A 25078-nucleotide genomic window follows, 5' to 3' on the forward strand; every position below is an offset into this window, starting at 1 on the left:
ATTGACCACCAGCTGATCAACTCCCTGGGTTAACTAAAATGTTCTAGTCCTAGCCTTGGAAGTTTGAACATGGTAAGTGCTCTTCCCTAAGCTGTACATTTATGCCCCTCCCATCAGCAAGTTATTGCATACCAAGAGTCCACCATTTTTGTTCTCAAATCCATTCATGCTATTTGTATTGATTAATGTGCACATTTTAAAATTGAATATTACATACACTTATAACATATGAATGTCCAAAGAGGGTTGTTTCTGAGGAAATAAGTTGAAATGTTTAGGTATGACAATAAAGATTAACTATTACTTTAGTGAAGCCTAAAGTTTTGAAAAGATGAAGCTAGGTGCATCATACATTCAGCTCACTGCACGATACTCTTTAAATCTTGCTCCTTTTGAAATAAGTAAACATTGTAGACTATGAATTATGGGTACTCAACATCTTCACTTTCAAGGTAATACATTTCTGAAGCTCAACATGTCCCCAAATGAATTCCTGATGAAATTCAACTCCAAATTGCTGCATCAAAGTTCTTTGGTTTTTTATCTGATGGAAAGTCTATACTTCCAGGTGAGGAGGTCAAATACCCTAAAGTTATCCCTAAAGCTTTTTATTTTTATTTTAATATTCATTTTCCAATTTGTTAAAGAAATGAAAATGATTTTTAAAAATAATTCAAAAATAATACTTTAAAAATAATATTTGGTAATATCTATATATAGTGTGTTTAAAATCTGATCTTGTCCCACACTCTTCATCTAGTTTATTACTGTCTATGGTTAGGATGACTGCAATAGCCTACAGCTAGTCTCCCAGCTACTGCACTGGGCCCTTGAAATTTATTCTCGAGTTAGCAAATAGAGTGAACTTTTTAAATTCTTAAATCATGTCTTTCTTCTGCTCAGGATCTTGAAATGAATATTTTAAATAAAAATCAGAATTTTTGCAAGTCATCCTCAAGGAGGAAACATAGCCTTATGAGGAAAGCAAAACTAGTTTTCAAATAAGAGAACAAAATGAAGAATGAGCATGCCATGCTTCAGGAAGACTACCACCCAAAGATGCTTTCTGAATGAATTACTCACAAATGCATTCCAATTGCATTAAAAGAAACAAAAGAAAGAAAATACTGCATGTAAGCCAAAGGGTCAAAAATAAAGCAGTTTGATTTACAGTAAAATGTAAATAACCATGTTATTTATTTTCAATTCAGAATCTTTACAATTGGAAACAAAGAATTTAAATTTGAATTTTAAAGAAATTTATCCATTCACTTTTATTTTTATTGTTAATATGTTTGGTTTTAAAATGGGACAAAGGAGGTTTATTGGAAGTGAACCATACTGTGTTAAAATTTTTAATATTTTTATGAAATAATATTAATACTATTATTGGCTCCAGATAGGACATAAAGTGTTTAAATATGTATTTTGAAAAGGTGTATATAATTACTAGAAAGATATAAATAGAATGCATGACTTTTAAAAGCAACACTAAGAATGAAAAAAGAAAATTGAATCTAGCTGGGTATATGCCTGTAATCCCAGTGGCTCCGGAGGCTGAGGCAGGAGGATTGCAAGTTCAAAGCCAGCCTCAGCGACTTAGGGGGCCCTAAGCAACTGTCTCTAAATAAAATACAAAAAAAAGGCTGTGGATGTGGCTCAGTGGTTGAGTGCCCCTAGGTTCAATCCCTGGTACAAAAAAAAAAAAAAAAAAAAGGAAATTCTAATGTTTCTAAAATAAAAACATTTATAAGATTAAATGATAAGTAAAACCAACATATTATCAATAAAAATAGATGAAATTCTTTAAAATCCAATATCTTTAAAATTTAATATTGATTATTATTAAGCTCCTTTAAAAGATGACTTTCAGGGTGATTAACAGCACAAGCTGCTCTTTAAAAGAAGTGTACCCACAGGGGAAAAATATGATGCAGAAAGATGCAAGGGGGCAGATGGCTGACTAAGAAAACAGAAGCCTGGGTCTCTGGTGACTTTTGTGAGCAGCTATCTACCATCTCTGAGGCACTGTCCAAGCACAGATTTCTTCCTACAGGAGAAAAATAATCCCTTTATTATTTTAAGTGTTAGAGTCAATTTTCCCTTAATATCATGAAATGCAAGTACATGGAAAAGGACTGGGAAACTTATACCAGCAAATTCTTACATAATGAGAGACTGCCCAACAATATTAACATCAAACATGGTTAAATGCAAAGTGAGAAACATTAAGGAGAAAACAGAGGGACATTTTATCATGTTGCTAAGAGTCACAATCCATTAAGGAAGCTATGTCTAAAAACACAGATTCAAAAATGAATACACACACACACAAAGACACGCACACACTCTTATTCTCTCTCTCTCTCTCTCTCTCTCTCTCTCTCTCTCTCTCTCTCTCTCTCTCTGGCATATCGAACCAAAAGAAAGGAGAATAGATAAATCTATAATTTTAAAAAAGGTATTAATACATCCCTTTTAGAAATGGGTATTTATCATACACTGTTTAACTTTAAGCTCGAAATAAACTGGAAACAACATGTTATTCATAATTTCCAAGAAAAATAGAAATTACTCAAGTCAATGGAAGAATTAGAAAACCTGAAGATTATCTTTAGAAGAACTGAAAGGTTTTAGGAAGACCCTTTGCAATACCATCTCTCTCCTTTGACTGGGTCATTCAGCCTAAGGAACCAGTCACTGGCTCTAAAAGGTTTTCCATGTGAAGTGTTATCATCCTTCTCAGAACAGATAATGTGCTATACTATGTAAAGAATTATGTGTGCAAATAAGGGTTAGCAATATGTCTGGGCTTATCTTGTGAAGATCTGGCAACAGTGCCTTGGAAAACGGTCTTGTAGTCCAACTTCTGAGAGTATTGCTTTTCTTTTTTAAAAACTATGGAGTTAAGACAAATTTGGAGTGTCTTGACTGCCTTGTGTTCTGTGAAACTCCATAACTGTGGATTGGCAGCTCAGTAAGGCAGCTGTCTCGGTGGGAAACAGAGGCTGCAGCATGTCTCTGTGGGTGGGCCCAGACAGTACCTTGTCATTCATCTTCCACAACCAGTGTGGGAGAAAGAAGGTAGGTGCAGGGTGGCTGCTGACCTGCTGGGGAGATGAGATGCGGGTTCTGCTTTACATCCTGCTCACTATTCTTTTATAAAGCCAAGTAAACACGGGATTAGATTAAAGGCTATTGCATTGTAAGAGTGTGGTTGGGAATTTGTATGCATTCACATACACACACAAGAAAAAGATCTGTGAAAACCCATGAATTATTACCAGTTTATGCCATAAGGCATAAGACGGGTATAACTCTAAGTGATATTTGAGAAGATATTATGAAAAAATACCGAGAGATAAATTATGGAATATGTCTTACAAAATAGATAACTGAAAGATTGAAAATTTTATTGATGTAAGTAATTCACTTCAATAAGTTATAGAGCACAGGTAATTTTCTTATTTAATTTATGGTAACACAAAGCAGGATATAGTTAGAAATTTTATTTATAATGTGAGGAGTGGGAAAAGGAGTGGCAAAGTGGGAAAGGATGTATGTACCAATTTGAACTCTAAGGAAATACAAATCAAAACTACACTGAGATCTCATCTTACACTTGTCAGAATGGCAGCCATCAAGAACGCAAACAATTATAGATGCTGGAGAGTATGTGGAGAAAAAGGAACCTGTACACTGTTGGTGGGATTGTGAATTAGTACAACCTCTATGGAATCTGGTAGGGAGGTTCCTCAAAGACTAGGCATGGAACCACCATATGACCCAGCTCTACCACTCCTCAGTATTTGTACTGAAGAATGATAAAGTCATCACCCTACAGAGGTACATGCATAACCATGTCGACAGCAGCGCGATTGACAATAGCCGGACAATGGAACCAGCCTAGGTGTCTATCAGCAGACGAATAAAGACAATGGGGTCCACACCCACACACATGGGATGGAGTTTTATTCAGCTGTAAATAAAAGTGAAGTTATGTCATTTGCAGGAAATGGATGAAACTTGAGAATATCTTGTTTAGTGAAATAAGCCAAATTCAGAAGGTGAGGTGTCCTATATTTTCTCTCCTATGTGGAAGCTAAAGAGCAAATAGGAAAAGAAAGATGGTGGGATGGGTTGTTGGTGGGGGTGGATCTCAGGAAAATGAAAGGGAGGTCAGTAGAGGAAAGAGACCAGGGGGTGGGAGGCGGGCAGGGAACTGGAAAGGGCTGGGGAGTAATACTGGCCAAATTGTATTGTTATATTGTGTGCAGGTACAAAGTGGAACAGCAAATCTCCCCACAAATGGAATGCAGTAACAAAAATATGGAAAAACAGTTAAGCACTAGGGGTTTGATTTTTCTGGGTATTCTAGTTTTTGTTTCTGTTGTCAATTGTATCTTTTTTTTTCCTTTTTCAAACATTATAATTTCTAACAATTTCTTATAAAGCCCCCAAATTAAGAAATATGGTCTCAAGGTAATTTCTCTCATTGTTTCATAATTTCAACTGTCAAAAATAACTTTTCATTTCTTCCTTTTTGGTTCTTATGCTTTTGAATTACTTTCATCAGTTTGTTGTTCTGATTTAGACTTTCATGAAGTGTTGTTTAGAATAGGTGACAGAGGTCTCTTCTGCCTTGTTTATGAGTTTACAAAGCATGCTTCCAACATTTCTCAGGCAGAATGATGAGAAATTTACCTCTCAACAGCCTCAAAGGCATTCAAAAAGCATTGGTATAATTTTCTTCAACGTGCTTGAGAGAAGAATTTCCCTTGTCGATCAAGAACTACGTACCAAACAAAATTGCCTTTCATAAACAGGTCAAAATGCAGACATTTTTGTTAAACAAAACCCTGATTTTTATCATCAAAAATTTTCACGGTAGGAATTTTAAAAGCCCTGACTTCAGGAAGAAGAGGAAATAAAATGGTAAATGTGTTAATTTATGCAAACATTGATTGTAAAAACAAAACAAAACAAAAACCTCTGAAGTCCTAGACTACAGTAATATAAAATTTGGAATAAGGATACGGTATATGAAATTAAAGCATTCTATAGTGCATATACTATTTAGATGGATGGTAAAGACATTGACTTTAGATTTTGTTATGTTAAAAATGCACGCTTGTCTACTTTTGGTTTTGTTGTGTTTCAAGCCTCAAATCCAAGAAATAGTTACACTACCCATGTCAAGGTGTTGTATTTAAATCTTCAATTCATTTGAGTTGATTTTTACATATGGTGAAAGTCAGATGGGAATCTCATTTACTTTTTCTTTTTCTTTTTTTTTTTTGATACCAGAGATTGAATACAGGGGTGCTCAACTACTGAGGCACATCCCCAGAACTTTTTATGTTTTTTATTTTGAAACAGAGTCTTCCTAAGTTGCTTAGAGCCTAACTAAGATGCTGAGGCTGGCTTTGAACTTTCAATCCTCCTACCTCATCCTCCTAAGTGGCTGGAATTATAGGCTCATTTACCTTTTTTTGGGGGGGGGGAGGGGTACTAGGGATTAAGCTCAGTGGCACTCAACCACTGAGCCACATCCCCAGCCCAATTTTGTATTTTATCTAGAGACAGGGTCTCAATGAGTTGCTTAGTGCCTTGCTTTTGCTGAATCTGGCTTTGAACTCACAATCCTCCTGCCTCAGTGTTCCAAGATACTGGGATTTCAGGTGTGTACAGGGTGCTCAGCTAGGCTCATTTACTTTTCTAAATTTATTTTTTAACTGACAAAATTATGTATATCATGTACAACATTGTTTTGAGATATCTATACATTATGAAATGACTAAATTCAGCTAACCAGTAAATGCACTATTTCACATACTTAATATGTTTTTGTGGTGAAACTCTCTTTTTAATTGATTTTATTTTTTAAATACATGACAGCGGAATGCATTACAATTCTTATCACACATATAGAGCACAATTTTTCATAAAGTATGTTTACGCCAATTCATGTCTTTATACATGTACTTTGTATGTTTTTGCATTACAATTTTTATTAGATAATACCACAATTTTTCATATCTCTGTTTGTATATAAAGTACTTTGAGGGCTGAGGTTGTGGCTCAGCGGTAGAGCACTTGCCTCACACGTGTGAGACCCTGGGTTCAATCCTCAACACCACATAAAAAAAAAAATAAATAAACCAAATAAAAATATTGTGCCTATGTATAACTAAAAAAAAATAAATAAAAAGTAGGTTAACACCAATTCATGTCTTCATACATGTACTTTGGATAATGATGTCCATCACATTCCACTATCCTTGCTAATCCCCTGCCTCCTCCCTTTCCCTCTCTCCCCCTCTTTTCTATCTAGAATTCATCTATTCCTCCCATGTTCCCCCTTCCATACCCCACTATGAGTCAGCCTCCTTATATCAGAGAAAACATTCAGCATTTTTTTTGGAAATTGGCTAACTTCACTTAGCATTATCTTCTCCAATGCCATCCATTTACTTGCAAATGCCATGATTTTATCCTCTTTTATTGCTGAGTAAAATTCCATTGTGTATATATACCACATTTTAAAAAATTCATTCATCCACTGAAGGGCATCTAGATTGGCTTTAGAGTTTAGCTATTGTGAATTGTGCTGCTATAAAATTGATGTGGCTGTGTCCCTGTAGTATGCTGTTTTTAAGTCCTTTGGGTATAGTCCGAAGAGAGGGACAGCTGGGTCAAATGGTGGTTCCATTCCCAGATTTCCAAGGAATCTCCATACTGCTTTCCATATTGGCTGCACCAATTTGCAGTCTCACCAGCAATGTATGAGTGTACCTTTTCCCCCACATCCTCACCAACACTTATTGTTTCTTCATAATAGCTTCTATTCTGACAGGAATGAGATGATATCTTACAGTAGTTTTGATTGGCATTTCTCTGATTGCTAGAGATGATGAGTTTTTTAATATATTTGTTGATTGATTGTAGATCCTCTTCTGAGAAGTAAGTGTCCAGGTCCTTGGCCCATTTGTTGATTGTGTTATTTGTTTTTTTGGTGTTAAGCTTTTTGAGTTCTTTATATATCCTAGAGATTAGTGCTCTGATGTGTGAGGGGTAAAGATTTGCTCCCAGGATGTAGGCTCTATGTTCACCTCACAGATTGTTTCTTTTGCTGAGAAAAAATTTTTAGTTTGATTCCATCCCATTTATTGATTCTTGTTTTTAATTCTTGTGCTATAGGAGTCATATTAAGGAAGTTGGTGCCTAATCCCACATGATAAAGATTAGGGCCTAGTTTTTCTTCTATTAGATGCAGAGTCTCTGGTTTAATTCCTAGGTCCTTGATCCACTTTGAGTTGAGTTTTTTGCATGGTGAGAGATACGGATTTAACTTCATTTTGTTGCATATGGATTTCCAGTTTTCCCAGCACCATTTGTTGAAAATGCTATCTTTTCTCCAGTGCATATTTTTGTCTAATATAAGATAATTGTAATTTTATGGGTTAGTCTCTGTGTCCTCTCTTCTGTACCATTGGCCTACCAGTCTGTTTTGGTGCCAATACCATGCTGTTTTTGTTACTATTGCTCTGTAGTATAGTTTAAGGTCTTGTATAATGATGCCACCTGCTTCACTCTTCCTGCTAAGGATTGCTTTAGCTATTCTGGGTCTCTTATTTTTCCAGATGAATTTCATGATTGCTTTTTCTATTTCAATGTGGAATGCCATTGGGATTTTGATTGGAATTGCATTGAATCTGTATAGTGCTTTTGGTACTATGGTCATTTTGATAATATTAATTCTGCCTATCCAAGAGCAAGTAGATCTTTTCATCTTCTAAGGTCTTCTTTGATTTCTCTCTTCAGGGTTCTGTAGTTTTTATTGTATAGATCTTTCATTTCTTTTGATAAGTTGATTGCCAAGTATCTTATTTTTTTAAGGCTATTGTGATTGGAGTAGTTTTCCTCATTTCCTTCTCAGAGGCTTTGTCACTGATATACAGAAATACCTTTGATTTATGGGAAATCAACAACAAAATAAAAATAAAAATTTCTCCATCACCTGGAGACTAAACAATGTGGTGAAACTCTTACAATGAGGAATTCAATTTTTTCTTTTGCAGATGAATATTCAGATTTCTCAACATCAATTTTTTGAAGAGATTATCTTTTCACCATTTTATGTACTTGACACCCTTTTTTTCAGTTCTATTAATATCTGTGAGCCCTAATATAACATTAACAACTTTCAATTGCTATATTCTTTTAATGAATTGATCCCTTTATAATTACAGAGTATCCTTTTTTTATCTCTTATGAAAGTTTTTTATTCAAACTCTATTTTGTCTGATAAAAGTACAGACACCTCCTCTCTCTTTTAGCTATCACTTGAATGGAATGTTTATTTCCATCCTTTTTGCTATCAGCTAGGTATGCTCTAGGTCAAAGTGAGTCTCTTTCAAGCAGAATATGGTCGGCCCTTGCTTTTATTTTCCATCCTTCTATCCACTTTACACTTTAATCTTTTAATTGAATAATTTAATCCATTTAAAATTATAACAATTATTGACAGGTAATTACCAGCAAAACATCTGTTGTTTGTGATATTCCTGCAAATCTTGAAAATACCTTTGTTATTCCTATCTTGGTGCCTTCAGTCTTGGATTAGTAATTAAATATCTCCCTAGGCCTAGGGGTTTTTATCTGCAAGTTATACCAAACACCAAAATAAACAATGTCTTAATCTTCCATAAATTCTTTCAGAAAATAAAAACGTAGAAAAAAAAGGGAGACCATTCTGCAGTTAATTTGTGAGTATTCTATAATCTCAATACTAAAACTAGACAAGAACATTTACAGAAGGAAAAATCACAGCTGAAAGTTGTTCATGAATATAGATGGAAATATCCCCAAAAATGTATTATCAAAACAAATTCAATAATTTATATAAAAGATAACATAATAGGCAGATTTGGTTTACACCAGGAAGGCAAGTTTTATTCAACCTTCCTTAGAATATTTCTTAATAAAATTTAGCCATTTCACAGATTAAAAGAAAAATATGAATACCTATGTTGATGCAGAAATTTCATTTATTTGATATTACTTAATTAATTTATATTAACCAGTATTGAAAAAATAATAAAATGCCTTTGTTATTAATGAGGAGAGAGCAGAATTTTAAGAGAGTAAAGAAAAGAAATAAATAGAAACTTGGAATTAAAAAGTGATTCTCTAGGGCTGGGGTTGTGGCTCAGAGGCAGATCGCTTGCCTGGCACATGCGGGCACTGGGTTCAATCCTCAGCACCACATAAAAATAAATAAACAAAATAAAGATATTGTGTCCATGTATAACTAAAAATATTAAAAAAAGAAAAGAAAAGAAAAGAAAGTGATTCACTAGTTGGGTGCAGTGGCGCAATGCCTGTAATCCCAGCAGCTCAGGAGGCTGAGACAGGAGGTTCGCTAATTCAAAGCCATCCTCAGCAGCTGTGAGGCGCTAAGCAACTCAGTGAGACCCTGTTTCTAAATAAAGTACAAAATAAGGCTGGAGATGTGGCTCAGTTGGTTGAGTGCCATTGAGTTCAATCCCTGGTATTACCCCTCCTCCCCCCAAAAGTGATTCACTGAATCCTTGATTGCCATTTGCTGGGAGCCCAACTGGTTGCTTTGGTGGACATTCAGTTGCTTGGCTCCTGAATCTCCGCCAGGTCAACAGGAGTTACCCAAACCAGCAAGCAGAAAGTCATGTATGTAGTGACTGCTTTCAGAGGCAATCATTGGAGTCTAATGGAACCCAGTATAATTTGCTAGCATGCCCACCAGGCTCTATGATGTGGAGAGTAATGGTGCTTGTCTTCTTGAGTGATGCAGACTGCACACCTGTCACAGCCGTGATTTGAGGGAGATATTCAATTCAAGGGGCTGAATTGAGACTGTGGCACTACACAATGTTTTCATTGAGTTGAACCACCTAATTAAGAGACTACAATCTAAGTAACTAAATTGCTAACAAGCTAAATCAATCCAATTAACTGTATAATTAACTAAATTGTCTAAATCGGTTACCTGAATCCAACATTGGAGTGAAGCGCAACGTGCCACTCTTCATGGTGCAGACGTTGCACATTCATTGGATTATGAAAAACTAAAAGCAAAGAGTTGTCTTGGGTGTGGTAATAAGAATCAATACACCGATACTGCTGGTGGGCTTCTTGAAGAACCTGAAAAATCAAAATAATCACGTTGTCCACTCTTTTTCTCAAGAGAAGTTGCTCCCACAAAGGCAAATCTTCCCCTCACCTTCTGCCTCCCCTAATTTCCATTATTTTAAAGCCAAATTGGGATTCTCAGAGGATTCTTTCTTAACTTATAGAAAGTGGGAGCATAAAAGACATATATTTTGTGAAGCATTTCAACAACTCTTGTAAACAAAACAAAACAAACAAAAAACCCCCAAACCAAACCAGAACAAAACAAAAACAAATAGTAGGCTCCAGGCATTTGCTAAAAGTGTTTTGGATTAAGGTTGGTAGATGATAATTATTTCCCTTGCCTTCATTTGGATCATCTCATTTTATCATCATTAAAACTTAAAAACTTTATATAAATAGGTGCTGTGGACTAAGTTGTGAGCACTCTGCTCCAAATTTATATGTTGAAGCTCTAAGCCTTAGTGGGATGGCATTTGGAGATGGGGGATCTGCGGAAGTGATTAGGTATAGATGATATCATGAGGAGGGTATCTCATGATAGGATAAGAACCCTTAAAAGCAGAGGCACTAGAGACCACTCCCCCACCCCGCCCTGCCTCTGTTGGCCGCCATATGGAACCTCAGTGAGAAGGGGCCATCTGCAAGCCAGGAAGTGAATCTTCACTGGAATCCAACCATGCTGGCCTCTGTAACTTGGTCTCCTAGCCATTCTGTCATGTTGTTATAGTGCCTGAGAAGACTAAGACAGTAGCTAAGGTTATTTTTTCCCTTCCCAAAGTATTAGAGCTCTCATTTTTCAACATAAATTGGGAGCTGGGAGAGAACAGGGGACTTGTCCAAGAAGAACACATAGTTTGTAAATTCTTGTGCCAAGGCTCACACCAGTCATTCAGCTCCGTCACCCTTTCACACTCCCAGCAGCACTCTGGACTGTATCATGCTGCATTATAGTGAGGTGGGGTGAGTCATCCTTCTGACACATGTCATTTCCATTGGCCCTCCAGCTCTGGTCTTTCCTAAAATATATCACCCTCAGCATGCACTGCAATGGCAGCTACGGACAGAGGGACACAGTGGGCAGCTGCTTTGTCCTGCCAATCCACGATAAGGAAATTGTCCATAGACAGGTATATTGAAGAGTTATGAGCTTTTGTTTTTGTCTTCAATGTTACTCTAATGTAGGCAGCTTTTGGTTCTCTACTATTTGGACCATCTGAAGGCATGGAATTGCCCCCTTACATTATGAGAGAGCTGATTTGCTTTTGCTTTCATTTCTAAACTGGTAGCATAACCAGAATAACACATTTCTGTCCCCAGTTTAGTCCCCTATATTTAGTCTTTATGGAGTGACACTTAAATTTTTACATCTGTTCCCTGAGAACCATCACAAAAAACATGCATGTGGTGAATATCTTTGCAACTAAAAAAAATTGCTATATAGAGTACTATCCATTATTTACCAACTTTTTATGAAAAGCAAATTCCTTTAAGACTATAAAACCCAGAAAAATAAATGGGTTTGTTTATGATGAAGATATATCCTTACTTCTGTTAAATAAAAGACCTGCAAACATGGTGTTTTTATATTTGCTTTGGTGCTAGGAAATACAGCACTGAGTTTCTCAGAGTTATAGACCTCAATGTTTGAAAAGTGTTTACATCTTCTCCTTTTCACTAATTGGCTTTTGCCCTTTATTCTCTACTAATATTGTTGGTCTCAGGAATCAGTACTCATTGTGTGCCAGGTACTGTGTCTTGACAAAACAAACATGAACAAGATGGATAAAAATGTCCTCTTAAATTTGGTTAAGACTTTTGTAGATCTGGAGTTCAGATGAAAATGATGAAATATCTGATGTGTAGGGAACAGATCAGAGGAGAGCACAGTGGAAGCCGACTAACAATGAGGAGGATATTTCACTAGAATGAGAGGATGACAATCAGATGAAAGTAGTGAAAATGCAAAGACGAATTTAAAGTCTTTTTAGAAGTGGTGAGGTCCCCACGGTTCCCCTTGACAATTTAGAGAGCCACACTGCTGTCCGTTTCCACCTCCCGAAGAAGGGAGGATGCTTATCTATAGAAGTAAACCAACTGGTTCTAAGATCAGGGGACCCGGCCACTAATGAAGGGGGAAGAACTTTCCAGTAAAAAAGGGAGTTTGAAAAAAATCTATATCAGTTTTGTCCAATAGCAATATAAGGTGAGCCACAAATGTGAGCCACGTTTATAATTCTAAATTTTATATTTGCTACATTTTTTTTCCTTTTTTTTTATTGATTGTTCAAAACATTACAGAGCTCAAGACATATCATCTTTCATAAATTCGATTTGCTACATTTTTTTAAAGGGAGAGAAACTGGTAGAATTAATGTCAGTGGCATATTTTATTTAGCTCAATATATAAACAATTACCATTTCAACATATAGTTAATATGAAAACTACTAATGGGTTAATGCAGGCCTAGAATACTGAATGTAAGAAACCTAACTTCCTTCTCTTACCACTCATCTCTCAAAACCCTGACGGACAGGTTTTATGTCTTTGGGGTAAATTAGGTTTATTTTTCCTAGATAATCTAAACATCCCCAAAGAATAGGCCTGATATAACAACACTGATGGATTTCCCAAGGAAACCACAGCCAAATAACCCAACTATGAAGCCACAGTTATTGATACTCCTCATAGAGTACCTGTGTGTATCTTTGTCATATTTTCAATGTTTGATTATTATTTTGAGCAAAAGAAAAAGCATTAACTATTACCCCTAACATGAGAAATGGAGACAAAGAAAATGAAAACCTCCTCTACCAACAATAAGAAGAGGAAGGAAGGAAGAAGAAAAGAAACTTGGAGGGGAAAAAAAGAGGTAATTCAGGGAGAGAGCGACTTCATGGAAGAAAATATAGAGAAAATATAGAGAAAATATAGAGAAAAGAGAAGATATTGAATCGGGAATGTGAAATTTATCCTATTTATACTTTGAGTTATGTAGAGACCTTTAGGTTAAAATCATGATTTCAGAAACAGAAGGCTCATAGTAAGGATTGAATGGAACCAAAAGACAAAATAGAAATGTTAGAAACTGGGAAAGAAAAGATAAAGGAATTGGAAGCTCCATCCAAGAAGTCCAATACCAGAATAATGAGAGTTCTAGGAAGAGAGATGAGAGAAAATGGAAGTGGAGGATTGTCAAAGAATGTCTCTAGGTTGATTTCCCAGGATGTAAACACAGGATTTTCTGGGTTGCACTAGGTTCACCAGAACAATACATAGACCCCCACCACCACAAATCAGCAGGAAATTCAGAACACTGGAACAAAGAGAAGATCTTCTAACCCTCCAGAGAGAAGAAAAAAATTCGTTCAAACAACTGACTGGGAATATGGAGAACTTCATTCTGTTTCTCTTTAGACCAATCTGGGAAGCCACAAGACTATTGAGGAATGCCTTTAAAATTTTTTTTAAAAGTCTTCTACTTCTGTTTTTTTTTTTTTTTCTCCCATTCCTGGGAGGGCATTGAGGGGAAATTCTTTTCAACTCTGCATTTTATATAAAGTCAAACTGTCAGTCACTGTAAGGATAGAATTAAGATGTTTTCAAATATCCAATGCCTCAAAAACTTGCCTGTTATGTATCTTAATTAAGGAAGCTAGTGAAAGAGGTGATCCTCCACCAAAAAAGAGAGTAGACTGTGAGATGAAGGACGCATAGTATCTAACTGGAAGAAGAGGCAAAGGTGTGTCCAGGGGGGAATCACAGGGCCATTACTCTCTAGCAAGCTTAGAGTGTATGGGTGAGATATCACTAAGACAATAAAATTGATAGAATGTCTATTATGCTTGAATATATTAAGAGATTTACTCCACAGTAGAGAATTTAAGGTTGAATTAATGACAAATGCATAGTAAATTAAATAACTGGGGAAAAATAATTATCAACCTCAGGAAAATAAAGAGAAATGCTCACATAGAATAATGCACAGTTCAGTTGTGAATAGTATTCACATAACTGAAATAGGAGAAATATCAAGTATCAATTTAACCAAAAGTTATGATATGAATAACAGTATCAGAAAATGAAGAAGTGCTTGAATGACTGTAGGATGAATGTAGTGTGTGTGTGTCTGTATGTGTGTGTGTGTGTGTGTGTGTGTGTGTGTGTGTGTGTTGAATGGGGTAGACAGAGTTTGATCTCAAATAGGAGTCAATTAATAATGATGGCCCCAAATAAAACTAAAACTAGTAAAACTGACTGTTTCTTAGAGCTGACAAAGTATCAAAAGAAATGGGTAAATGCACTGAAGATTTTTGTCTCTGGGAATTGAAGTATGGTGGCGAGGGTAAGAGGCTGTTCTTTTCCATAACAAGAGTCTGTAGAACCTTCTGAGTTTGATGATATGTGAATGTAAAGCTTTGATAAAAAATAAAATACCAATTAAACAGACAAAACCAAAAGTACAATTTTTTATCTAAAATATAAATCAGTAAAAAGAGTCGATTTTAGGATTATTCTTATTTGGCACAGTGGTTAAAAGCACAAGTTCTGGAGCCAGATTTCCTGGGTTTACATCCTACTTCTCACTTATCAGTCATGTAACCTTGGGTAAAAGTCGCTACTGGTCAAAGTGCCTCAGTTTCTAGTATTTAAATAGTTTCTGCATCATAAGGTTATTGTGAAGAATGAATGAGCCAAATAATGCATACTAATCATTACCTAGCACATGATAAGGGCTCAGTAAATGCTAGCTATCATACGTTCTACTGACTTATTAATCAAAGCAGATAATACTGTGAAATGTAATGAAAGGTAAATGGAATGGACAATAACATGGAGAAAATGGAGCTGTCTCCCAGGAAAATGTTACTCTTTTTTCTAGAAAACAATTGCAGCAGTCTTAAAAGATGTTATAAAAAAAATCCCTTCAGAAAGTGTATTTTAAAAGATTTCCTGGGAATGCTCAGCCCAATCTGAGAATAAATTCATTTTATAGCTCAAGTAAGTGAGAATATTGATCTGAACTAGATCTGAGTGACCCAGAAGTGAACTGCTCTAAATCACAGCGCAGATCTCCAGACCTATCTGACCATCTCCTGGAGAATCACAGCCCATAAATACCTGAAGCAGTTCTTTCGGTTTAAAATGTTCAGTAAAACTCCAATCCATTAGACTGCGCTGCTGCGTTTTCTTTATGTCCTCTAAATCTGCTTCCACCATCATCTTCTTGGGTTTCTAAAAAATTATAGGAACACAATTTCAGCTATAATTTGTTTTAAGTCCAAATGGAGCTCTCTTGGACTCTGTCAACTAACCAGCATGCGCTCCATCTAATTGGGGAAATCTGCATATGTATAAATCCATATGGCAACATTTTAGAAGAGTTGCTGCCAGAAAGAGTATGCCTTTGGCTTTTTTTTTTTATGGGCAACATAATCTAAATATTTTTATTGTTAGGTTATACTCTTCTGAGTCCTGTTAGCAATTACAGGCAGGTTTTCTGAACTCACTTCAAGACAACGTTAGTGCGACATGGCTGTATGGTCAGCAGGTGTTTGTGAGGTTGCCAAGCCACACTGTCTGGAGAGGAGCAAGGAGCTGGGAAGCTTTGCTTAAGCGGGCTAGCTAGCAGAATTAACTCCTTTCTCTCCAGTTGCAGCTGGTCTGAGGATGTCTGAATAACCCTTCTCCTCTAGTATCAGTATTTTCCTTTTAAGTCTCTCTCTCTCTCTCTCTCTCTCTCTCTCTCTCCTTTCTCTTTCTCAATCTGGGTCACAGTTTTCTCAGATCATCTCACTTGTCATCTACACTGTTGGGAAAAATAATTCCTTACCTTTTCAAGAGAATCAGCCTTTGTGACCGCTTCATCTTTGATCTCATTGTTCGTGGTCTGCTCTGTAAATCAAAGACACCAACATCCAGTTGTGTTCGGGCTTTGTTCTTGCCTTTGGTCAGGGATGTGCCTTTTTGTTGCCCATATGATCTATGTTTCTGTGCTGAAAAGGTAATTCCTGAAAGGCATGTTTCGTGCCTCCCCAAAGTGTTTGTGTCAATAATTCTAAATCCGTGCCTACCTAGAAGAGTTGCACTGGACTCTTGGAAAGGAGCCCTGTTTTTTATCTGATGTGTACTAAATCATATCAGATACTCTGATTTGAGGCTATTGATCAATCATTTCAAACAACTTACCTTCACCTTTACAAACTGCAAATATTTACTGATTAAATTTGATTGACTTAATACTTAACATGGCTTAGTACACAGCATGAGTCTTGTGCTGGTGACAATCACAAAGCCTTTTGAAATTTCTGGGCTTCTACCTGGACAGATTGGGGCCAGGGTAAGGGATGGATGGAGAGGAGAACTTGGTAGGTGGAAAGTTATACTATTTTGCGGAGCTTGTTTCTGTTCACCATTTAATAATTTAAAAACTATTTAATCTCTACTATCCCCCCTCCCCTCCCCTAGGACTGACAGCAGAATACATCAGACACTAGAAAGGCAATATGTGAATCAATGGAAGGGTAACTGATGTGATACAGCAATCTGTATACGGGGTAAAGTTGGGAGTTCATAACCCGCTTGAATCAAACTGTGAAATATGATGTATTAAGAACTGTGTAAGGTTTTGAACGACCAACAATAAAAAAAAAAAAAAAAAAAAAAAAAAAAATAAAAACTATTTAATGAGCGTCTTCAGGTTTACAGATAAAGTTTAACAAGTTAAATAAATGGGTAGATGGACTCCATAGCACCTCCCCATGAACTAATATGAATCCTGGACATTTGCTCTCCTAGTGACTGAAGAGTACACTTGGATGATTGGGATTGTAATATCATCCTTGGCTGTGAAATAGTCATCTGAATGAACTGGACAGGAACAGATTCATGCTGTTGATTTCTGCATCACCAGAAAATACATGTTCCATGATAAATAAGCTTAACATAGATAAACAGACATCCTTACTGTGACTATCTCCGAACTTGTAACAGGCCTTTGTGATTGTGAATCTCCAGTAGAGAAATGGAAAAACTCTATGCTGTAGCCTTTTCCAAATTTGACCAAAGAAATACAGTATGTATGGCAAGGTGGGTCTTGTGGGAACATAGTTTGATGCTGATGAACAACTGAGTCAACCTGACTTCTTGTCACCCTTAGAATAATTGCAAACGATGTTCTATAAAGCTGTACTTAAATGCTGTAGGCTAACTCTCCAAATGCGTCTCCTTCACTGCCTTTTGCTCTTTCACTGCAGACAGGCCAGCTTGCTGTGTCTTGAGGATGTGGCCCTCGTTTCTATAGATAAGCCTATTTGCTTAGTTTGTAGATATCCGCCTGTTTCAAACTCTTGTTACCTTCTCAAGAGCCTTCTGGCTGTTACTCTGCTTTATTATTGACCCCATCATTTATAAGTGCTTGATACTATTTATTTGTTTATGGTTTGTCTTTCTGATTTGAACGTAGATTCCTGGAGAACAGAAACTTAAGATAAAGTTCCTCACTGCAGCCTGTAGGAACTCAGAGCCCCGTAGGAACTCAGTAATTATTTTTGACAGAATGAGGGGCATCCACATCATTTATTTAAACTGGAAATGATTGTTGAGCCACTTAGAAGAAAATCTGTAACAAAGGCTTATTTTGGCATCAATATAAAATTTACCTTTTTGTTGTATAGCAAAGAGAACCATATTTGGGCTTCTAGAGGGAGTAGTTAATTATGTCTATTAAGGACAAGCCAATGCTTTTCCTTCTTTCAGGAACCCAGCTACTTACATTTTTTTTGCTACTGGTTCCATTGGGCTGGTGAAGGTTGCGGCATGAATGTTCCATTTTGATTTAGAGGAAAACTATAAAGCTAATTTACCTCAGTATTTACATAAATATATCCATTCAAGAGAAAATTCAGGCCAACCATAACTCTAAATAGACCATACTGTCCCTTGTGTCCTTGAAGCAATTGATATGAAATCTGTGGAATAAAAATTATTCTATTCTGTGGTCTGCCAGATTTCTGGGAGATTTGATATTCCCTCTTGTGTCTAAGGATCCAGAAGAAAAAAAAAATTCTCCAGTTTAGAAAATATGTTCTAAAAAAATATGCATCAGTTATTTTGTCAAAGGAAAGAACATTCTAATACTAATCTGAACTCTTTATTTAATAGTAGAGTAAAAATCATTTTCTTTTCTTCCTGTCTGATTTCTGCTTTCAACCGCATAATCCTTTGACAGTGTGATTCAGTAGTTTTTGACACATCTGGAAGTGGATGCTTTCTCATCCCTTTGAAAAACAGCTTTCCTAATCTGTTTTACTTTAGAGATAACGAGATCCCTCTGCAAAGCAGTTACTTTATTAAAAAAACACCCAACAAGCATAAAGGGCACATCTAAACCTACAGCCTCACGGTTATCAACTCTCAGGTTTTTCATAAATATCCAATAGGCCCTGTCAAGTTCAAAAACAGTCTCAGATGGAAATCCAGGGCTTGGTTAAGAAAAGCACAAATATTCAGCCCTTCATGTCCAGGAACAGACACAAAAGTGTATTTGATGCTAAGTTGGTCGTGCAAGAAATACATGAATGGTTTCTGCGTTGTTTAAAGAGAATTAAAGTGTCTGCTTTTGAAGTGTGAGTCAGAGCGAGGGGGACAATGTGAGAGCAGCAACTGCACCCCCCCCACAGGACAGCCACCGTGTGCACCAAGGCCCAGCAGCCCTCCTCCCATGGCCCCTGGGTGCAGGGCAACATTCACCATGCAGCTCTGAGGGTGGTAGGGTCTGCCCTAGGATTTTTCTCAGACTCTAGATTACACGATTCAGCATGGTATTTTCAGCCCTGAGAATTTAGGAAGTTACTATGGTCATCGACTTTCCACCAGGATCCAGAACACCAGCTTATGTGGTTTGACCACCAGGTGGCAAAAGTTGCCTGAGGAAAAAACTATACCAGCTGCTTTCAAGAAAAACAACAGAAGAAAACAAAACAAAGGGGGGAAAACCCTCAGGCTTACTAAGCTCCTGGTTTACTCCGAGATTCCATATTAACTCAAATAGACTTCTCTGTCATGTGTTTGTGTTCCCACAGGATGTACTAATGCCATAACAACTCAGGTTCACTTATTTGGTCTTTTTTTTATTTAAATATACATATTTTTTTGTGAACTAGGCTAATAGGGAGGTAAGGTAAGCATATTTATGACAGAGAAATAGGAAATTTACTCTATTGGGATGGAAGAGGAACAACAACAAAAACAACAAAAAACAACAAAATCATGATAAGAACCAGCATGAAGAAGGGACTGAATACAGCCAAACTACTAGATGTATCACTAGAAGTTTCTGGGACCCAGGAAACTGCAAAACGGCATGGCGGAAGCACTGCTGGGCAGCCTGCCTGTCCTGACTTCCTATGTGTACGTGGCTGAACAAGTGACTTGACCTCTCTCAGTCTTGGTTTCCTCATCTACAGAACTAAGGTAACGAATCTTGCTCATAGGCTTGATGTTTATGTAGAATATTGACTAATGAATGTAAAAGAGTAGAGTGGCTGGATGGAGCAGGACACTTACTACATCAGTGTAATCTTCCCCTTCTGACCCCTTTGCTTGTCTACTTTACCAATAGGCAGGAGGCTTTTCCCTAACTGTGGTCCACTGATTACTTCCTCTTCTACTTTTTTTTGTTTTAAGAGAGAGAGAAAGAGAGAATTTCAATATTTATTTTTCATTTTTCAGCGTATACAACATCTTTGTTTGTATGTGGTGCTGAGGATCGAACCCAGGCCACAAGCATGCCAGGCGAGCGTGCTACCGCTTGAGCCACATCCCCAGCCCCTCCTCTTCTACTTTGACTGAGATAAAAGACAGTGGGAAGATAATGATCATTAGTCAGTACTGAGTTAATACCTATTCTCTGTGGCATCTACCACCTATTTTTCTAAATGTTCTTTAAAATGATGAAATGTAACACACACTGAAAATTGGGTAAGACATAAACATTTGATATAATGAACACTTACAAAGAAAAGTCCCAGCACTTCAAACATCTGATATGTATTTTTAACAATCACCACCTCCTTAATAAGCTTCCACAATAATTCTATTTTTTTAAACAGATTGTTTTGTGTCTTCTACATACACAGTATTTATAAATAATGACCATTTTGGTTTTTTTCCTCTTGAAACTCGACACTTGTGTTTCCTTTTCTTGCCTCACTGAGTGAGTGGGTGAGGATTTCCAATCAGTATTGAATAAAAGTGTTTATGGTGGACATCCTCCTGATCGCAAAGGAGAGTCGTTTGACTTTTCATCTGGATATATAATGTTTATTGTCATCATTTTAAAAAATCACCCTTGTAAGACTGAGGAATTTTATTTTTATTGCTAGTTTGCTAAGGTTTTCTTTTCCCCCATAAATTGCTATGGACATTTTCTGCATCTATGGAACTAATTATATCATTTTTTTGTGCTAATGTGTCACCTGATAAACTACATAGATTTTACAATGTGCATATTTGCCTTCTATTCCTGTTATAAATATAACTTGTTTGTGAGGTATTATTATTATTGAGCATATTGCTGGGTCAGTTTTCCTATATTTTATTTTGGATTTTTGCATCTTCATTCCTGAATGAGCTTGTTCTATAATTTCATTTGTTGCACTATCCTTGTGAATTTTATTACAAAATTTATGCTAACTTCATAAAATTACTATGGAAGGATACTATTTTTTTTGTTTTCTGAAATGATTTTCATTAAGAAAATTAGAATTATTTCTTTCTGAGAGTTTAGAATCACTTGTCAATGAGATCATTTAGACTTGGTGTATCCTCTTTGGGATGACTTTCAAATGATTAAATCATTTATTTAATTGATTCTAAGACTGCTCAGGTTTTCTATTTCTTCTTGGGTCATTGTTGGTAAGTTGTAGATTTCCTGTAATTTTTCCATTTCATTTTCAAATTTAGTGGGATAAAGGTGTTTATATCCTCTTTATATCTTTTTAATTTCTCTAGGATCTGGAGGAATCCATTTCTTTAGTTCTGATATAACTTTTACTTCTAATATAACTTTATTTCTGATAGGGTTATTTGTGTCTTCTCTTTTTTTGTGATCAGCCTTTTATAAAATAATTATTAATTTTATTAGTCTTTTCAAATCACCAAACTTTCTGTGTATTTTTCTGTTCTTCCTTATTTCATCTATGTTTGCTGTTTCATTGATTCACTCTTATTTTTATTGTTTTATTTTTTCTGCTTTATTTGTATTTATTTTGCGCATCCTTATCTAACTTGAGTGTGATGTTTAGATAGTTGATCTTTAGACTTCTTATAAAATATATTTGTTTAATGTTGTAAACTTCTCTTGGAGTTTTATTGCTTTAGCTGCACCCTGTGTGCTTTGATGTTCAATGTTTTCATTATCATTTAGTTTGAAATATTTCCTAATTTCCATTGTCACTTTTTCTTTGACCCAGGTGTTACATACAAGTGTATTTCTTAGTTTTGAGACATTTGGTGATTTTCTTATTATCTTTTTATAATCAATGCCCTCCATACTTTCACTATATTATGAGAACATATTCTATATGATTTGTGTCCTTGAAAATGTATTGAGATTTGCTTTATAGCTGAGTATATGGTTAATTAAAAAAACGCATACTATGACCTCTAAGAAGCTATGGTATTATGAAGGTCTTAGTGTAGGTATATAAGTAATTGTAATAAGAAGTAAGAAATGATAACTAATGCCATAAAGGTATAGCCTATGAATTATGAGCATGGGAATAGTCAGAGAAGAATTTACACATGGGCATATCCAGCAAAGACACTTTGAAACTAATCATAATAATAAAAAAAGTCAGAACTCTTGGTGGAGAGTATTGTGGGTGAAGAGGCATTGAGATTGGAAAGAGCAGACATGGTAAAGGAAATAGGGCCTAGTTCTGTTTGGTAAGGGCACAGAATGAATGAGTGAACCAAAGGGCAATAGTGGAAAGATGTTTGGGGGAAAGTAATTTAGTATTGTTGGAGAAACATGTAGAAAGGTTTGAGTTTTATTTTGAAAGTAGTAAAGAGATGTTGAAGGTTGTAAGCAGGGAAATAAGAGCTATGTTTCAGGTAGATTAATCTGACAGCTGGGTGTAAGGTAGCTCAGTACAAATCTAGCCTGATATTCTTCTACATTTCTAGACCTCCCAGGATGCGCTATTTATAATGATCCAGAACCTGAGCAAAAAGAGGGAGAGGAAGCGAGGTGATAACTTGAAAAGCATTAAATTTTGTACCAAACTCTCTTCTAAGCATTTCATTATGTTATTATAATTTTAAAAATTAGCATACAATCCCAGTAACCCTGTGAAACACCAATGGTGAAAATTTCAATTATGTCCATTGCACTGAATTTACTAAAGGAAGAGAAGGCTAAGAGGCATTAAGATGTTCAAAAAGCAAAGGTCGAACTTACTGAATAATAACGATAAGTAACCTAATAACTTAAATACTTTGCCAACTGAAATGAACAGGCATTTAAATTGAAGCAATATATCTCGAAACTTCTTTTCTTGGTCATGTATTTTATGAGAGGGGCTACACACACGTTTTTTACTTACCCAAGGACTCTGCTTGCGGCTTCTCTGACAGCTCTCTATTAAAATCAAGGTCTGAGTACTTCATTGTGTTGGAGTCAGAATGTTGACTACGGTATGAGAATTCACTGCTCTGATCACCTTGCACAGATGTTGACCAATTCTGATCCTCATATATTTTTTTGTCTTTGATTTCAGCAGCTAGCCAGTGTGAAGAGCATTGGTTAGATACAATACTAGAAAAAAAGACTGACAAGCATAAAATGCAAGAATGCTTTTCATTCTTTCCAGGCACTGTACCTGTTTCCTGTTGGGTGTCTTGGGCATTCATTTTCAGGATATGTTGCTGCCTTATCTGCTTAGCAAATCTGGCAGGGTTGTCCCATGGTATGTTGAACTTCTCCACATCTGTCCCACACGCCATCCCAGAAGGCTTCAGTTTCCCTGCTTCATCAACCTCAGAGAGCTTCAGGCTCTCAAAAGTAAACACCTTGAAGGCTCGTTCTACTTCGCTCCAGCTCAAGACTTCTGTAAGAAAGCAGGACCCCTGCTTCTAGGAGTGCCCTTTATGGTGCATAGTACAGCATGGGCAGAGAGACACAAATATACACGGGGCTGATAAGGGAGCCATGCCATGATGGGCACTGACCTAACTTAAAACTGGGCTCCACAATTCTGCATCAAGTATCAAAGGTGCCTAGTGATAAGAAAACTGAACAGTCAAGGTCTAATTAATCAAGGTAATACTACCAAAATGCTTCTTTAGGTGGTTCATAGTGTGTGAACTTTTCAGGGTACCATATTGGTTGAATGGGTTTACAACTCATTTATTTATTTTTTTGCAAAAGTACCTTTTGATGCTGTTGTAATTTAAGCCAGAGAAATCATTCACTCATGTCAAATATAGGCTATTACAGTCAGTAAGATTTCTTGTTATTTTAGATTCGGGGGAGGGTCTCCTCCCACCCACATGAATAGCTACTTTCCATAATTGCCCTTCAAAGTTTATCAACTTTCAATTGGTGTTAGTCATTGTGTATTTATTCCTTTATGGCACGTGTTCATCCGTTTTCTCAACTGGTTATTGTATACTGGGGAGCCCTGCCATAGGTGCCTAAGATTCACAGAAGAACATGATTTTGTTCTCTCACTTTAAAAGTTCAAGACAGAAGGCTGAGAGGAAGGCATTAAGAATGGACAGAATTCCGTGAGGAAAAATTCAATATTATGGTAGATAAGTGTTTCAGAGGTTGCCTTCATTTTCTTCCCAACAGAGATGAAGACAGGGGCAGGGGTCCTTTTCAAAAATATGGCATGCATGGGGTGGGCTGGCAGTTTAAAGAGAGGCAAAAGAGTTACTGAATAAAGGAGAATTTGCTCATTCATTATGTCATAAATATTTTTGAGCACCTTCCAGGCGTCATTAACTAATAAAGCTGGTGAACAAAGGTGATGAACTCAAATACTACAGTGAATCTCACCAGTATGCATATCCACAAGCACTAATTAAAAAAAAAATAACCTATAAGTAAATAGAAAGATTGGTACAGTAGAGGGAAGGGAGGAAGGGAGGGAGAAGGCTAGGAAAAGGGGACTGGACTAGAGCAAAATTTTATTTCATGCTTTTATAATTATGTCAAAATGAATCCCGATGTTACATGTAACTAAAAATGACCAATGGAAAACAAAAGGAGGTGGTAGGTAGTTCAGATTTTACTCTCGAGGATACAGAGGTAAAAAAATCTTAGCGGGGGATGCACAAGAAAATTGATGAAAATTGAATCACAAGGATGAGAGAGAGATTAGCTCTCCTACACTTCCTGTGTTCTCCCTCTCTGACATCAATCACTTTTTAACCTTTTCAACTAGTGAAGAAGCAGCCAGTTTCTGATGCAGTACTGTGCTCCTATCATGTGGCCAGCTAGTCATGGGATTAAATGAAGAGATAAATGGGGATGCAAACTTCAACACTAGCAATCAAATGGAGGGGGCATAGTTTCCACTTAAGAGGTGGGGACCCAACTGAAGTGCTGTTTCTTCTTCTTTGCTCTTCATGTCTTCATGTCAGGGCATGGTTATAGTCTCACTGTGAATTTTCTAATCTACTACATAGGATCATTCAGTGGTTACCTTTTGCACTGGAATACACTGCTTTCATATTTTAATCTTAGTATATATATAATCAAAATATATATAATCTAATGCTACACACACACACTTATGTAGTCTAATGTTACGTCTGATGTATTGATTAGACTAGATATAAGGAGTTTCTTGATGAAATAAAATTATAAACTTCAAGTTTCCTTTGAGTACAAAAATT

General features: G+C 36.4%; 1 protein-coding gene across 1 annotated transcript in view; it reads right to left on the reverse strand.

The window, feature by feature from the left end:
• Window positions 1-25078, reverse strand: part of Spag17 (sperm associated antigen 17) — a 194044-nt gene that overhangs the window by 80627 nt on the left and 88339 nt on the right. Inside the window, exons 14-18 of the mRNA XM_078027091.1 lie at window positions 23056-23283; window positions 22780-22956; window positions 16005-16066; window positions 15293-15406; window positions 10028-10182 (exon numbers count right to left, since the gene is read on the reverse strand). Coding sequence (XP_077883217.1) covers window positions 10028-10182; window positions 15293-15406; window positions 16005-16066; window positions 22780-22956; window positions 23056-23283 — 736 coding nt within the window. The remainder of the gene's footprint in view (window positions 1-10027; window positions 10183-15292; window positions 15407-16004; window positions 16067-22779; window positions 22957-23055; window positions 23284-25078) is intronic.

Source organism: Ictidomys tridecemlineatus, chromosome 11 (genome assembly GCF_052094955.1).
Source record: "Ictidomys tridecemlineatus isolate mIctTri1 chromosome 11, mIctTri1.hap1, whole genome shotgun sequence".
Taxonomy (NCBI): domain Eukaryota; kingdom Metazoa; phylum Chordata; class Mammalia; order Rodentia; family Sciuridae; genus Ictidomys; species Ictidomys tridecemlineatus.